We start from the raw sequence: 15,670 nt of genomic DNA, 5'->3' as shown, positions 1-15,670 counted from the left end.
ACAACAGTGAGAGGCCTGCGTACCACAAAAAAAATAAATAAATAAAAATAAAAAAATAACAGGACTCAGAGTAGAGGACATCATGTCATCAGCTGCGGCGGTGGGTTGGTTCACGCCAGGCACAGCTGTGCGGTTTTGAGCAGATTTTTGTTTGATCAGGGAGGATTTTTGCTGAATATAAGTTAGTGTCAGTCAAACCTTCCTCAAATAAAATCTTGGGTTTTCAATGAAAGGAGGAACGACACAATTTCTCATAAGACTTTGTGTTTCAAAACACAGAGTGTTGTAAAACCTATAGTATTTATCTTCTTACAGAACCCTATCAGGCAGGGCAGGAGACACTGCTGGCCAGTCCTGCAGGCCCTGGCCCTTGGCCGACTCAGGGTTCAGGAGGGTCAGTTCAGCCGTCACAACCGGGTACCATGGTGGGGCTTAGACAGCAGGATTCGTTTCTCATGGTTTTAGAGGCTGAAGTGGGAGGTCAGGGTTGGCAGCCATGGCTCGTGGCGGGACCTCCGTCCACCTGCAGACGCCGCGTCCTCGCAGGCGAGACCTCTTCCTCTCCTGTAAGGACACTGGTCCCCTGGATCAGAGTCCCACCCTGGGACCTCCCTGGACCTTAGCTCCAGATACAGTCATGTTGGGGGTCAGGGCTTCAGCATAGGAATGTGGGGTGACATGAGTCGGTCCATCGCAGAGGATGCCCTTTCCTGAGTGCACCGTGTGGGGACATCCATCCCTGGGTCATCTCCATGACGACTCTGAGTCGCCACGTGTATGCTGGTGGCGTTTCTCACTTTTGTTGGAGCAACGCGAGTTGGTGGTTACAGCAAAGTGGTGGGGAAGGGTGGGTGGCCGAGGGCAGGCCTGCAGTCCCTCCTCCCAGCGCCACGCAGATGCCCTCCGCACGTGTGTGTGGCTTTTCTGCCGTTGCCTCTGTCACCCTGGGGAAGGAGCCGTGAGCTCTGGGCCTGTTGGGTTCGGACCCCAACCCCGAGGGGCACCGGGCGGCCTGCGCATCTGCACACGCAGGGCCCCGGGGCGGGTGAAGGTGGTGGTCAGCATCGCCATGTGCTTCTCGCTCACACAGTTTCTCAAAGTCACCTGCACATCTGCCTGCTTTGTGAAGTAAAGTCTGAACTTTACTTCTTGTATTGTGTTTTCCATTTTACAGAATTTCCGATTTTATTTTGCCTGTTAACCAAGAGAATAATGAGCCGTGAGTGTAGCCTCAAAATTCTCCACCCCAAAGTCCTGCGGCCGCTGCCTGGGATTCATTCTCCTCCCAGAGGGTCCGGGGCCCTGACCGCTGCGTGGCGTGTATTTCTCTTCTGCTGCACTCTCAGCATGATCTGCATTTCCTGGGCCTGTTTTCTTTGTCTTTGTTTTTTGTTCCAAGATTTTCTGGAGTATTGGGTTCTCAGAAGGAAGATGTGCAGGAGGAACTCATTCACATCTTGTGTCTGGAAATGTCTTTATTGTCTCCTCTGTGTTGGTGTGTAGTTTGACTGGGTATAGAATTGCAGGTTTCACGTCATGTGTCCCCAGAGCTTTGGAGATGCGCTGCTGACACCTGCAGCTTTGATGCTGGAAACCCGTTTGTTTTAAAGTCTTCTCTTTGTCATTGGAAATTTGAAAAATTCTCAAAGGAAATAATATGAGTCTTTTTCATAAAATTCATTCTGCTCAGCACCTTGAGATGGTGCTGAAGATCTGGGTCTTTCTTCAACTCTGAGAAACTATTTTCTTTATATCTTATAGTTCTGTCCCTTTCTTTTTCCTGCATGTTCTGGGAGGTCCCCTTCTCTTGTCCTCTGGACCTTTGCAGAGCATCCTGCTCTTCTGGCACTGTAACGTCCTGATGCGTGTGGATTTTTACACATCTCTTCTGATGCCTGCCCTCGGGTCTCCTCAGGGTCATACTCCTCTTATCCATCATGTAGCTGGTTCTGCCCACACGTCCAAGTCTGAGGTGTCCACCTGTGTGATGAACGACAGATGGAGTCGGGGTGCAGGTCCCTGCCCTTGAGCATGTAGATCTGTCTCCCGATTCCCTTCCCCTGGAGAAGCTCTGGCATCTCCGGTGTCACTGGTGCCCTTGCCTTGGGGACCGTGGTGCTGGCCCTGCACTGGGAAGTGGCTGGGGCTCTGCTCTGAGGCCGGTACCCACACCCATAGGCATCTCTTCCCCACAGGCAGCTTGGGGACAGAATTCCTCCAAGACCTTAGAGGATTATCAGATTTGGTTTTTCCTGTCCCAGTACATCACTGTCACTGTTTGACCTTTGGACCCGAGAGGTGGTGGCTGTGTCTCCGATGGAGGGGCTGAGATTTGACCCCCCTTTTCACCAGCTCTCCTCCTGGACCTGCCTTCCTGGGACTGGCTGTGCTCCCACTGCAGCCTCCCCCGCAGTCTCGTTTCTCTCTCCTTGTGCATCAATTGACATCCATTGGCTTTTATTTTTGTAAATGACTTTATCGTGAAAAATAACATGCATGCAGAGAAGTGCATTTTAAAATGTGCAGTAGAACAAGCGACTGGAAGTGCATGCTTTGTAGTCACCTAGCTCTAGACGCAGCGCCCAGCGTGGCCCCCGCATTGCGTGGGTGACTGTGCAGGACCTGCCCGTGGTCAGAGGACGTCGTTTCCAGGTGGCTCCTTGCAGGCGCGGTGCAGCTTCAGAGACCTGCTCAGATCTGTCGGGGCTCATCTCGGGAATTCTCTTGAGAGGGTTGTTAAGCCCCCTGGGAAATCAATCCAATAAGGATTTAGGCTCTTGTGCTTCTATGCAGTGATTTTTACCCAATTTGATCACCCACGTAGCACAGCAGCACAGCGAGACATGGGTCCCTCTGAAGGTGGCCCTTCTCCCAAGGGCTCAGGTGCGTGGCCTGCAGTCACTTGCCCGCCAGGCCATCACTCACCGTGGTTTCAGGGACATGACAGTGACCTGGTTTGTAGTATCAGATTCCTGTGAAAGGGAACGTGCAGATTTAGATGCTTAAGTTCTCGTATGTTTAGAAAGGAATAAATTAGAAGCAAATTCAGTTTATCTAGCCTGATTTTTACTCTGTTTTCCAAATTTATTGTGCATCTAATTTCATCCAGAAAAGGCTGGTTTCCGGAAGGTAACGGCTGCCTCCCGGAGCCTGAGGCCACCTGTGGGAGGCGAGGGTGCGGCTTCCCCAGCGTCTCTGCTCCTGACCGCAGCTCCGCTGCCTCTGCACAGTTCAGTGTGCAGTTTAGGTGCCGATGAGTTCTTTTCGTTTACAACTTAGATCCTTAGGATGCTGAGAGATCACCCGACGTGTCTGTGTCTCTAGTTTTGTCCTGTGGGCCTCACTCCTCACATGCTGCTGGCCCTGTGACGTGGCTGAGACGGCTTCCGTTTTCTTGAGTGAACGGGTGCCACAGCTATTCTGCTGCCCGTGTGCACAGTCGGAGGGAAGAAAGCACAGCCTCCTTCCCTTCCCTCCTCGGATGTTTCAGTGACAGTGGCGGCAGATCTCCTGGGATTGGCACAGTCCCTGACGGGGTGTGGGCAATGGGGCTGCGTCCCCCGCCAGGCCTGGGTCTGACAGCTGCGCTTCTGTTGCAGGGTCGTGGACGTCCTGCTCAAGGCCATCATGCGCACCATGTGGTTTGCCGGCGGCTTCCACCGCGTGGCCGTGAAGGGGCGCCAGGCGCTGCCCACCGAGGCCGCCATCCTCACCCTGGCACCACACTCCTCCTACTTCGATGCCATCCCCGTCACCATGACGATGTCCTCCATCGTGATGAAGGCGGAGAGCAGAGACATCCCGATATGGGGAAGTGAGTGAGCCCCCCGTCCTGCTGGGAGTGAAAGCCCCAGTGCTGGCCAGTCCAGGTCACGGTGACAGCACAGCCACGCCCACACCGCTCGTGTACCCACGGGAAATAGGCACCGGGCCTTGCATCCCTGTTTTCTCTGTTGTGATTTCTTCTGTGATATTCTTGTGATTTTCATTTTTTATTAACACGCAAGTGCCCTTGGCTCTAAGGTGTTGAAGTGCTCCTTGAAGTTCTAACAAGAACGTGTCACCCTCATCACACAGAAGCTCTAGAAGTTGGGGACAACTCAGTAACTGTCCCATTGGGTTACTGTCTGTACCATAAATCCAGGTGTATGAGCGTCCTGAGACCTCGTTAACCCGTCACCAAAGCTGAGGGCTTAAAATCACAGGAATTCGTCCTCTCCCAGCTCCGGGACCAGAAGCCTGCCATCAAGGTGCCCCAGGGCCCCACTCCCTCCGGAGGCTCCAGGGGAGGCTCCTTCCTGCCTCTCCCATGCATTTACCCACCGCTTCAAATGTCTTGACCACAGAGCTGCCCGCTGCGAAGCAGGCATCGGGCCCTTCTTGTCCGGGCTCGGGGCTCGGGGGACAGAGACTGTGTTTCCCTCCTGTCCTCAGAAGCATGCAGTTCCCGGGTGGGGTCCCCACGGACACGCGCAGTCAGGGACCCCTGCCGTCCTGAGTCCAGAGAGCCCTCCGGGTTCCCCGCCTTGGGCCTCGGGTCCGTCCAGGAATTGGGAAAAGCCTCCTCATCCGCTTTCTTCTCTTTGCCGTGTAGACAGGGTAGCTCTGGCCGGTAAAACCCACCTCCCTGCCAGGTGAGCGGGCCTCCTTCCCCCTCGCCCCCTGGGAAGCGGCGCCGCGCTCGGGCAAGACGGTCGCTGGGCTCACCTGTTTCTCTGTGCCCCGTCCTTCTGGGTGATTCCACCGGACCTCCCTTTCCTTCTCATGGTCATTTTTTAGCAGCATCAGGGTAATTGGTGAGGAAGGATAAAAGAGTTCCAGTTTGGTGAAGAAGCAAAATGTTTCAAGATGTGGGAAAAACTACCACTGAGATCCACTTAGATTTTATGAGTGCCATGGACCCAACTAGATAGAATTTTATTTTTTTTAATGTTTTTTCTTTGCTTTTTGGAAGACCTCCAAGACGTAAAAGTCATGAAATATGACTCTTTACAAGTAACAGAGATGCTCAGAAAAGAAGCTCAGAGCTCATCTCAGTACCAGTGAGGTGTGGCCCTGCGGCAGAGCAGGGGGGGACGTGGCCTCACCGGCCCAGGAGGGTGACCGACTGCCACGGCCTCTGCCTGCCATCAGTTCAAAGTTTTCTAAGAAGTATCTTAGAAATACTAAGAAGTATCTTAGAAATACCACCTTTACATCCTCGTTCGAGAGGACCGGTGTGCTGGGTGTCGCCATCAGCTTCGGTCAGGGAGCCCTGACCTCACACACTTGCTGGGGGCCGTGTGTGTGGTGCTGGAATGGGGTCTGTGTGAGTGTCCTGGGGCAGCCGTGACAAAGCACCACAGACCACAGAGCTCAAAACTACAGAAATGTATATTCTCTCACTGTTCTGGGGGCCAGAAGTCCAAAATCAAGGTGTCGGCAGGCTGGTCCCAAGGGAGAGTCCATCCCAGGCTGCCCTCCGGTCTCCAGTGGTCCCGGCTCTCCTGGGCCTCCCCCGGCCATGGCCACATCACCCCGTCCTTGCCTCTGTCATCACGTGGCGATCTCTCCCTCTCTCCTCCTTATGGGGACACCAGTCACTGATCAGGGCCCACCCCAGCGCACTGTGACCTCATCTGAACTTGACTGCATCTGCAGAGACCCTGTTTCCAAACGAAGTCAGTCACAGGCATCTGGGCTAGGACATCAGTCTGTCTCTATGAGGGACACAGTTCAGCCCGCAGCGAGGCTGATGGGGTCCGAGCCACATGCCCCAGGCCCTGCTGGCTCTGGGTCCTCCCCACTTCCCCACCCCAGCCCCCCACCGGTGACACGGGTGACCAAAGGCTCTCCACTCCCCATGGGGTCAACCCCATCTGTCTCTTTCTCCTGATTTGTCATCTGTGGATGCTTGGAGTTGTTACTGTTGGCCCCGCAGTTTGCAGGGCTTCTGGCCATCCTCTAAGTCCACTGAAGCTTCAGTGCCCCCGCCCTCCCCGATCCCTCGTGGTCCGCGCTGGCTGGCTGCCTGCCCCACGGCACAGCCCTCGGGGCACCTCTGGGGGGCTCACCTCTCACCGGGCGCTGTGGGCAGCCACCCCAACACGAGCACCGCCCCCCTCTCTTTCAGCTCTGATAAAGTACATCCGGCCCGTGTTCGTGTCCCGGATGGACCAGGATTCTCGCAGGAAGACGGTGGAAGTGATCAAGAGGCGGGCGCAGTCCAGTGGGAAGTGGCCGCAGGTGTGCAGCGCTGCTTGCGTTCTCAGCAGTTATTCCAAAAGAGGCGACCTTAGGGATTGGAGGGGAAAGAGAGACACGAGGGCCAGAGCTTGCTTCCCTGGAGGCTGGCTTCCTTGTGTTTCGTTTTATTTTCAATGAGTGCAAATCCAAGAATGTCCCGGATATCAGGTAGTTTGGGTTCTGGCGTTTTAAAAATAAAAGAAATAGGGGAAAACAATTCTCACATGCATCTCAAGGTGCCGAATCGTCTTTTAAGTTCTGTATCGGAAAGAGCCAGCTGCCCGACCCTGGGGTCGGCATGGTCTCGTGTCTGAATACTGCGTCAGGCTGCAAGGTGTACCCCATTGCTTCTCAAAGTTCCGGGCTTGTCTGGCATGTGTCTGGTTCCCTCGGGGCATCGGGAAGGCTGCCCCGGGCCGGGGGGCAGGGGCCTCGGCCAGTGTTAGCTGTGGGTGCGTTTGACCTATGCTGTTTATGTATAGCTTTTCTTTTCACTCGAGCCGACCTTGAGAAGCTGGAAATCCCACAGGACTCTCTGGGTTCTGGCTGCTCAGAAGACATTGAAGGCCTTGCTTGTGGCACCCATGCCCGAGGACGGGCAGCCCTTTGGGGGTTCCAGGGTCTCCAGCTGCCATCCGCACAAGAATAGGTTGACCCCCTCCGCCATTCAGCTCACCTGCCTGACCCTCAGGCGTGCTGGGGTCGGTCCCAAGCTGACTCAGTGCCCCTTGGAGATGATCTTTCTCCTGGGCTCAGGACTGAAGGCAACCTCACGGGCTATACTTTCCACCACGCAGGGGAAAGTTAGCGTACGTTATGTTGCTGGAAGTCAGTAAGAATTGGAGTGATTGGAGGTCCTGGTGAGGAAGGCGTTACTTCGCTGCTGATGCTGTGGGTGTTTGTGTCGCTGGCCGGGCCCCAGCCTCTCCCCCACCCCACCCCAGGCCCCGTACTCAGCCACGGGCTCTCCATCCCTGCGCCTTTGTCCTGCTTTGTGCTCGTGGCTGCCGGCTCCAGGCAGTGGGATCTCGTCTGCACAGCAGCTGCAGGTGGGCACTAAGGCCAGTTGTTCACATATCCCACCGCCCAAGAGGGCACATGCTGTTTGTGTACCTGCGTTGCTTCCAGATTTTAGTCAAACCAGCAGTTAGAAGGGAAATTAATGAAGGCTTCTATATGCATCTTAACTTTTTCAACTGAACATAATTAAAGTACCTAAATCACGTCAGGACTAGAGGAAATAGGTTGTGAAGTTGGCCCCTATGAACTCTGAACTGTCCCTTTGATGCTGATTTTTTTTTTCTATTTCAAGATAATGATTTTCCCAGAGGGCACTTGTACCAACAGGACCTGCCTAATTACCTTCAAGCCTGGTAAGTAGTTTTCTTAATTATTTCTTTTTTGCCTTGAGAAGGTGGGGGACACCCTCACTCCCACCAGAGTACCTCAGCCCGGAGATGCTCTTGTGCCTGTTTCCTGTGCCCCTGGGGTTTTCTCTGAGCGTCCACAGCTGGCACAGATGTTGAGGAAACCTGCCCAGCACTGAATGACTGCTGACCGGGAAGGCCTGTCAGAGAAGCCCACTTTGTCCTGAGACCCACACGGGAAGTATGGGCAGGGGACTTGCTGCCACGGAGATCAGAGGTGTCCCTTTCTCCCTCTGCAGGTGCGTTTATCCCAGGAGTTCCTGTCCAGCCGGTGGTTTTGCGGTACCCAAACAAACTGGTGAGTGTGTTTTCCTGGCACGAATGTCCAGTGAATTTCCTGGGCCTGAGAATTGCCCGGTATCTCAGGACACTGTCTCCATCTACCCTGGCATTCTGGAACATTCCCCAGCACTAGCTCACGAAGTCCCGCCTTCGTGGATCACAAAGCCCTGGCCCTTCCGCGAGCCTGACGTGCAGGTGTGAGACCCCCGTGTCCTCGGTGGCTCCTGCCTCCCAGGTCGCACTCTGGGACATTTTAAAACTGAGAATGTTTAATTCCCAAAGGCTGGCAAGCAGGAGGGAAAGAGGTTAAGTGCCTCCATGGTCCCTCTGCCAGGTGCACAAGGGTGATCTTGACGGACCCCAGCTCAGCTCGCAGGGTGGGGGGCCTGGACGAGGTTCTGGTGCCTGTGGGCACTCCTCCTGGGCTGCCCTGTCTGTAACCCCCATGTGACATCTGTGGGCACCAGGGGCTTTCAGCCCTCCCTCTTCCGGGCCAGGGCCCTGGGGTCCAAGGTCAATGCACTGACCCTGTGCCCATGGGTGTGGACAGGCCCAGTGTGTGAGTGCCAGTCAGAAGTGGCAGCCACACGGGCCGGCAGACACAGCTGTTCTTACAGCTCTGAAGAGGTGCGTTCGCTAGCCAGTTTCTGAGAATGAGAATCCATCATCACCAGTGTGTAGGATTCTAGATTTTCCCCTTTTTAAGTTTGTTCCATCAGCTTATTTGAAGCACGGCACTGGGTTCTTCTGGGAACATTCAGCGCGGTTGTCGGGGAACGGTGACCTCTGTCTGCCTTGCGCTCATGGTCTATGTCACGTGCTCTTTGGCTGCTTAAGGTTTGAGCACAGACCTGCGTGGAGGGGGCTGGGCTGGGGACTGCGTGTGGGACGCCCCGTGGCAGGTGGGTTTCCAGGAGCCATAAGGGTGTGGGTGGGTGTCAGACCTGCGAGAGAAGGAAGCCCTGGTGGGTGACCGGTGTCAGGGTGGAAGCAGGACGTGTGTCACCCACGGTCCTCACCTAGGTGGCTGAGGATGGAGAGCATCTGAAATGTCCCCGTGGGACCCCGGGCAGGCACGGGGTGGGGGAGATGCGGCCCTGTGGCTTTGTTCCGCGCTCCCTGCCCCCATCCGGAGCTGACCGTCAGCGTCTCTGACCAAGTCCAGGCGAGGACCCTGGGGGCTCAAGTGGGTGTGGAGCTGGAACGAGGCTGCCAACAGCATCACCTGGCTAGGTGGTGGTGATGGGCAGGGCAGGGCCTGCAGAGCACAGAGCAGGTCCGGGCGTGGACTGAAGTTGCCCCGGGCGCCCGGAGAAGGCGGAGGCAGAGGGGGGCAGGACGGGGTCTTGGGCGGACGCTGGGATGGGTGAGTCTGGGGGGACCTGCGGTGCTGGGCTCCCCCTTCTCCCCTGCCCCAGAGGGGACGTGGCTGGTAGGGAAGACAGCCCCTCTGCGGTCCCAGGTGGCCAGGGCGAGGGCCGGGGCGAGGCCGGCATTCCCGAGGTCGAGGAGGAGGAGGAGGGGCGCGGCACACACGGGCTTCCCTCCTGACTCATCGCTCCTTTCCTGCCCCCAGGACACCATCACCTGGACGTGGCAAGGCCCCGGAGCGTAAGTCAGACCCCGCCCTGTCTTGTTTGTCCTGTCCTCCCAGGAAAGCAGGCCCGCTCCAGTGACCGCCGTGCTGCTTACTTTAGCAAAGGCAGAAACGGAGCACAGGGCCGCTGCTGCTGGACAGCAGTTCGGTTCGGCCCAGGGAGGCCAGCTGCACGAGGCTGGCCTTCTTCACACTCCTGGATTCCAGGACTGAAGTTAATTGTCCTCGGCCCTGGCGGGAAGGTAGCTGAGAACTTCTCTTCCCGCCTGTGTCTGCCAGCTCGGCGCTCGGCTGCACATGGCCGGCCCCAGAGAGGAGAGGGGAGCGTGGGGCCTCCTCCCGCGCGGCTGCTGGGGGCGTACGGGGGTCCAGGCGCCGGCATGTGGGCTGGCGTTCGGAGGCCGAGGGCCGGGTGGTGAGGCCACGCAGAGCCCTCCGAGGCCCCTGGCGCGCCCGAGTGGCGCGGGGGGTCGGGGGGGCATTGCTGAGGCTGGAGGGCGGAGTGGACGGAAGCTGGGGAATGTCTGGGAGGGGGATCCTTCAGGGTCCCGGTGACCTGGGCTTGGGGCTGGCAGTGATGAGGTGGAAGTGGGGGGTGGGCGGAGAGCTGAGGCCGGGCATGGGGATGGCATGATGTAGGGCCTGGGACAGCCAGGAGGGGGCGGGGTCAGGTAGATGAGACTTCCTGAGCCAGAGGACAAACAGGGCACAGCGGCTTCCAGGGCACAGCCAGGCCGGTGTGCGCGTGTTTAATAAGCTCAGTGGAGACTTCTGTTTAATCAAAGTAGCCTTGTCACTCAGTGGTGTGTTTAAGGTTCAGATTTAGGCTGAGGAAGGCTCAGCATCCCCTCCTGAAGGAGAATTGCCTGCTCGGTGGTGCCCTCTGCAGGGGAGCGGGGTCTGGAGACTTTGCTCCAGAACTAGAAGTAGTTTAACTAAAAGGAATTGAGAATCTTTTAACCAGTGCTGTAAACCCTTTCATTTTTAAGGTTGAAAATCCTGTGGCTCACATTGTGTCAGTTTCACAATCAAGTGGAAATTGAGGTTTGTATAGATACAGTGTTACACAACGTTGTATGGGAGTTTATACAGATGCGATGTTATACAATGTTATATTGTCTGTATTGTTATAATGTTATGTTGTGGTTTCTATAGATACAGTGTTACACAATGTTATTTTGATGTCTCTATACATATAATGTTATATGGATACAATGATACATAGGGTTATACAATGTCATGTTGGTATCTGCACAGATACAAAGTTATATGTCATCTGTCTTGCTTTGAACTTCTTCCATTTCTCATGGCTCCTTAAAGGTGCTTCCCAAGGGTTTTGCATCAACTTTGTGTCTCTTGCATGACTTTTTATCCATTCAGATAGGATTTTAAAAATCAACAGGAAGCTAAGCCCATCATTCTTTTATTATGGTTAGCATAGCTTAAGGGCATGTAAGGTTGGCATACCTGCGATTAATGATTCTTTTGGCTTATATTTTTACCCAGTACTAACACTGCTGATATCGTACTGCTAACTTATCATACTGTTGTCCTGTTTAATACTTGGTCAGACCAGGTAGACTGCCTCCAGTATTCAGCCCGTTTCCAAAGTCACAATACCTGTCCTCTCTACTCACATAAATATGGTCACATTCATGCAGCCTGTAAATTTAATTGAGTGGATGAGGAATAGAGTTTATTTTCTTAAAAGGGGAATTAACTTGCTACTCCTACACCTGAAAATGAGAGATGAGTCTTACACAACTTAAAGCATTTCATTTGCTACCTTCTGATAAATACTGCAGAGTAATACTGAATTTACAAACGAGCCCGGCTTTCAGCCAGGTTTTTCACTTCAGTAGAACATAAGCCACTTAATTATAAAGGACTGGGCTGAAAGGGCCATGGCCTGAGTCCAAGGGTGGCTGGCCTGCAACCCAGGATATTTTATGGGGCTCGTTTGCTGGTGGCCGAGAGGCAGAGGCGGGGTGAGACTCCAGGGAAGATGCTCTATTTCAGACTGGTTTCTAATTTTAAGAGCTGGGAAGAAACTCTATGGCTTTGTGAAATCACTCTAAATTCTTTCTTTGTGTCACTCCTACAAGACGCCAGTGCTAATATGAGGAACTGTTGCAACTTACAAAGTTTTTAAAAGGTGGCAGTAAGTGAAAGACAAGAATTATATGATGAGAATTGATAGGATTGGGGGATGTTCCTGTATTCTTGGATATCCATACTAAAGAAAAGGGCTCCGTGATGGTCTTTTTCCTTTTCTACAATGGGGGGTTGGCACAGGGTGTGAGACATACTTATTTAAAACACGCAAAGACACACGTTCCTGGGACAGTTTATTATATTCTCCAAATGCGGTAGTTGTCAAAAAGCTAATAATAGTCTTTCATGTGGAAATAATTTGTCGTGTTACCCACAACACAAAACTGAGACTTTAGAAGTGGAAGCACACGTGCGATTCTTTTGATTCCAAAGACTAAGCCCCTGTGTGAAATCGTAAGCACGACTCACTGGCTTCTGTGTCGGAGGAGTGGTGCTCCTGGTGAGGAAAGGTGGGTTGTGAGTTCACACACGTGTGTGTCTGTGCACGTGTGTGCGTGCATGGGCAGCAGTGACAGCTCCGGAGACGATTCCAGTGGGGGGTACTCTGACAGATCTTGATTTGTCCGGGAGGAGCTTGTCATCGTGGTGGTGGTGGGGCGAGGGCAGAGTCTTGTGCTCATGCAGGTAACCGGCGTCTCTGTGTGCACAGTTCCTTCCCGTGTACACCCCCTCAGAGGAGGAGAAGAAGGACCCCACTCTGTACGCCAGCAACGTGCGGCACGTGATGGCAGAGTGAGTGAGCGCCCCTTCCGCGGCGGGGTGGCGGGGTCTGCGGGAAGCCCCGGTGCCCTTGGCTTCCCTGAGCGTTCGTTACTCAGTGTCCTTGTCCGCCAGTGTCGTGGCCTTGCTGTAAAACCAGTCAGCGGCTTCGGGGAGGTGGCTGGAACCAGCCTAGGCTGAGCATCGGCCAGAGTGTGCTTGGCTGCATGCTTTGTCTCCTGATTCTGTTGGAGGACATTTCTGCTTGTTCAACATTTGGAAGATGGTTCATTGCCACTTAATTCTGCACATTGCAAACATCCCCATTAGCCAGCAGTCCCCATGGGGGCTGCGTCCGTGCGCGTCCCTTGGAGACAGGCAGCGGGGCCGCGGGCGAGAGCACTGGCCTGGGCTGGTGCGTCCTCGACACTTGCCATCTACCCACACAGCGTTACTAAGGTTCTTACTCCGTCCCGCCGAGCTAAGTGTGGTATTGGTGCACTTAATCTTGCGCTGCTCGTACAACAGTGTGTGTGTGGCCAGGAATCTTCTCACCTCCTATTTCCCTGCAGTTGCCGCTTGTTTCAGGCCCTGGCAGCCTCAGCCCAGACCCCAGGTGCCTTCCCCCTTCCTCTCAGTCCCAGCCCCTCCCTCCCCTCCTCTCTTCTCCCGGGCAGGGACTGCCTCTGAGTTCGGCCACTGCAGTGCCTGGAGGGGTGCTCGGACGGTGTCACCTGTGGGGACGTGCACACAGCTGCCCTGGTGCGACTTAGGTTCTAAGGGAAAGTCCATCTCCTCACTACGGATGCGTCGTCCCCGCTTTAGTGCATTCTGTGAGACACACTGAGCAAAATCATGCGTTTAGCCTCAGCACACGTGAATTAAACTCAGCCAGGCGTTCAGTCTGCCCAGGCGTCCTCAGAGTGTTAGGCGCTGGGAATGGAGTCCAGCAAAACACGCCCGCTCCCCTCAGGCCCCCCTTCTCCGAATCCCACATGCGGACACAGAGCTGCCGGGATGCGGGAGATTCTCAACTCCCAGCTTTTGGGAAGTCAGGGCAGTGAGTGACACCCTTGATCAACCTCTAGATAAGAAAATAATATCCAGAGTCACAGACCTGACAGGTTAGGTGTAATTTTTTTTTTTTTTTAGTTCGTGTTCAGACAAATTAACAATTAAATATTTTAAATATGTATCCTAAAGAAACTTTTATGGCGTCATATGATCTGTGTTAACAGAGACGCGTCACGTTCAGTGGAAAAGGGCAGAAACCCATCGGGTCTCCCCTTGCCTCACAGCCAGAACCACGGACGTGGGCGGTCACCTTCCTGGTCTTTAGTCACACCGGGGCTGCACCTGGGAAGGGCCCGGGTCCCGACAAGCTTTGCAGGCGGCCCCTGAGCCAGCCCCCTCCCCCTTCCTGTGGGTAGCCCGGGAGCTCCTGGGGCAGTTCTGGCGTCTGTCCCCACGCGACCAGGCCTAAGTGCTCTTAAGGGGAATTTAGCAGCCTCGGAAAGAAGCCTTCAAAGTCGCTGTTTCCTTATTACCTGACTGCACACAGCATTGCCATGGCAGCAAGGAACTATAGCTGTGCCCCAGTACCCGCCAGGGACTGGTTCCAGGACCCTCGGAGGCCAAAATCCAAGGATGCTCGAGTCCCTTATGTGAGACAGTCTGGTGCAGCTGCCCTCTGTATCCTTGGATGTGGAACCACGGATCCAGAGGGCCGACTGTCCCATCGAAATGAGTAAACGCCCTTTCAGTTACGGAGGCGGGGTTGGGGGGCAGTTTTCTATATGCGGTCAATTTCCTACCATGAATGCACTTTCCAGAATAGTCAGGAGAAGGCTATTTTTCTTGAAATCTGACGCCGCTCTGTGGAATGACTGGGTTCTGACTCTCCCTCTGACTTCAGGGTGGTGCCAGCACAGATAGCAGTGGTCCCTGCGGCCTGCAAAGATGACTTGAGCTGAACTGAGCACCACTGCGGGCAGCGTCGTCCTCTTTAAGGCGCTAGATGCGTGCTAGTTCCCTAGTGGGCGGAAACCACAGCGATACGAGACTAACCACGAAGCTGGGGCGGCCCCAGCTTCCAAGTAATTGAGATTTGGGGTCAGCTCTTCGGCCTTTATGTTTACTGCTGAATATGGTCTTTTTTATTTATTTGTTTGTTTGTTTCTATTTTGGCCACACCTCGAAGCATGTAGGGTTGTTCCCCGACCAGGGATGGAACCCGGGCCGCTGCAGTGAAAGCGCCAAATCCTAACCACTAGGCCACCAGGGGACTCCCTGAACGTGGCCTTTAAACGTCACCTTTCCGCCCACCTCAGCGTCCAGAGCACTCGCTCTGCTGCCCCGAGGGGGCGGCTGATGGCAGTGCCCTCCTCTCTCGCAGGGCCCTGGGCGTCTCCGTAACTGACTACACGTTTGAGGACTGCCAGCTGGCCCTGGCGGAAGGCCAGCTTCGTCTCCCCGCGGACACGTGCCTTCTAGAGTTTGCCAGGCTGGTGAGGGGCCTGGGGTGAGTTCCCTGCTCCTTTCTCTTGAGCGCCCAGTTGGAGGCAGCGCTCCTGTGGGTGCCTGTGACACCCACCAGGCCGCCGCAGGGTCTCCGCCTGGGCACTTGCTGACCGAGCTGGAGGTCACGGGTGGCGGGCAATCGAGATAATTAATGGTGCTTTTTCTGAGATTTGGGGTGGGTTTTTTTTTCTCTTTTTTTCAAATACCAGCTTCATTCCACACAGAAGTAAGTGTCTTAAACCCTGAATGGTCGGCCCTGGCCGTCTCTGTATGGACGCCCCCACCGCCCCGGTCCGCCATCCCCTGAGGACCTGCCCAAGGGTGGGGCCCGTACACCCACAGGGGTGTCAGTGCTTGTGCGGATGCTCACACAGGACACACTCGTGCCTTCAAGCTCCTGGAAGAGCCTCTTTTCTCGAGGACTGACTGCTGCTTGGTCTATGAATCCTTTTAATGTTTTGTTGGGGTTTAATACATAACAGTAAATCTGCCATTTTCAGCATTTTGTAATTTTATTGAAAAAAAATGTTCCCCTCATTTTTTGTTTAGGCTAAAACCAGAAAAACTCGAACGCGACCTGGACAGACACGCAGACAGCGCCAGGCTGAAGCGGGGCGGGAGGCTGACTCTGCCCGGGCTCGCGGCGCAGCTGGGGGTCCCCGAGTCCGAGGCGCTGGAGGACCTGTTTGCCCTGTTTGATGAGGTGAGGCCTTGTGGGGGGGCTTGGGGGCAGCTGTGTCCCTCGACAGAAACGTTCTTCAGGCAATTTTGGAAGCAGAGAAGGGGAGACCAGCCCTTGTTGCCC

At 54.7% G+C, this 15,670-nt stretch overlaps 1 protein-coding gene across 2 annotated transcripts in view; it reads left to right on the top strand.

Moving 5' to 3' along the window:
- The window catches only part of LPCAT1 (lysophosphatidylcholine acyltransferase 1), a 39,729-nt gene that overhangs the window by 17,950 nt on the left and 6,109 nt on the right, over positions 1-15,670 (top strand). For both annotated transcript variants that reach the window (XR_014015682.1, XM_081231966.1), the window contains exons 3-11: positions 3,600-3,814; positions 6,113-6,225; positions 7,538-7,598; positions 7,892-7,950; positions 9,511-9,545; positions 10,521-10,575; positions 12,296-12,378; positions 14,741-14,866; positions 15,415-15,568. Coding sequence is in view for 1 of the 2 variants with exons in the window: in XM_081231966.1 (XP_081088092.1) it covers positions 3,600-3,814; positions 6,113-6,225; positions 7,538-7,598; positions 7,892-7,950; positions 9,511-9,545; positions 10,521-10,575; positions 12,296-12,378; positions 14,741-14,866; positions 15,415-15,568 (901 nt within the window). In the remaining variant the exon portion in view is untranslated. The remainder of the gene's footprint in view (positions 1-3,599; positions 3,815-6,112; positions 6,226-7,537; positions 7,599-7,891; positions 7,951-9,510; positions 9,546-10,520; positions 10,576-12,295; positions 12,379-14,740; positions 14,867-15,414; positions 15,569-15,670) is intronic.

This window comes from Mesoplodon bidens (assembly GCF_964165515.1).
Source record: "Mesoplodon bidens genome assembly, chromosome: 4".
In the NCBI taxonomy this organism is placed as follows: domain Eukaryota; kingdom Metazoa; phylum Chordata; class Mammalia; order Artiodactyla; family Ziphiidae; genus Mesoplodon; species Mesoplodon bidens.
The sequence above is the reverse complement of the archived record's forward strand: the minus strand, read 5'-3'. Positions and strand labels throughout refer to the sequence as shown.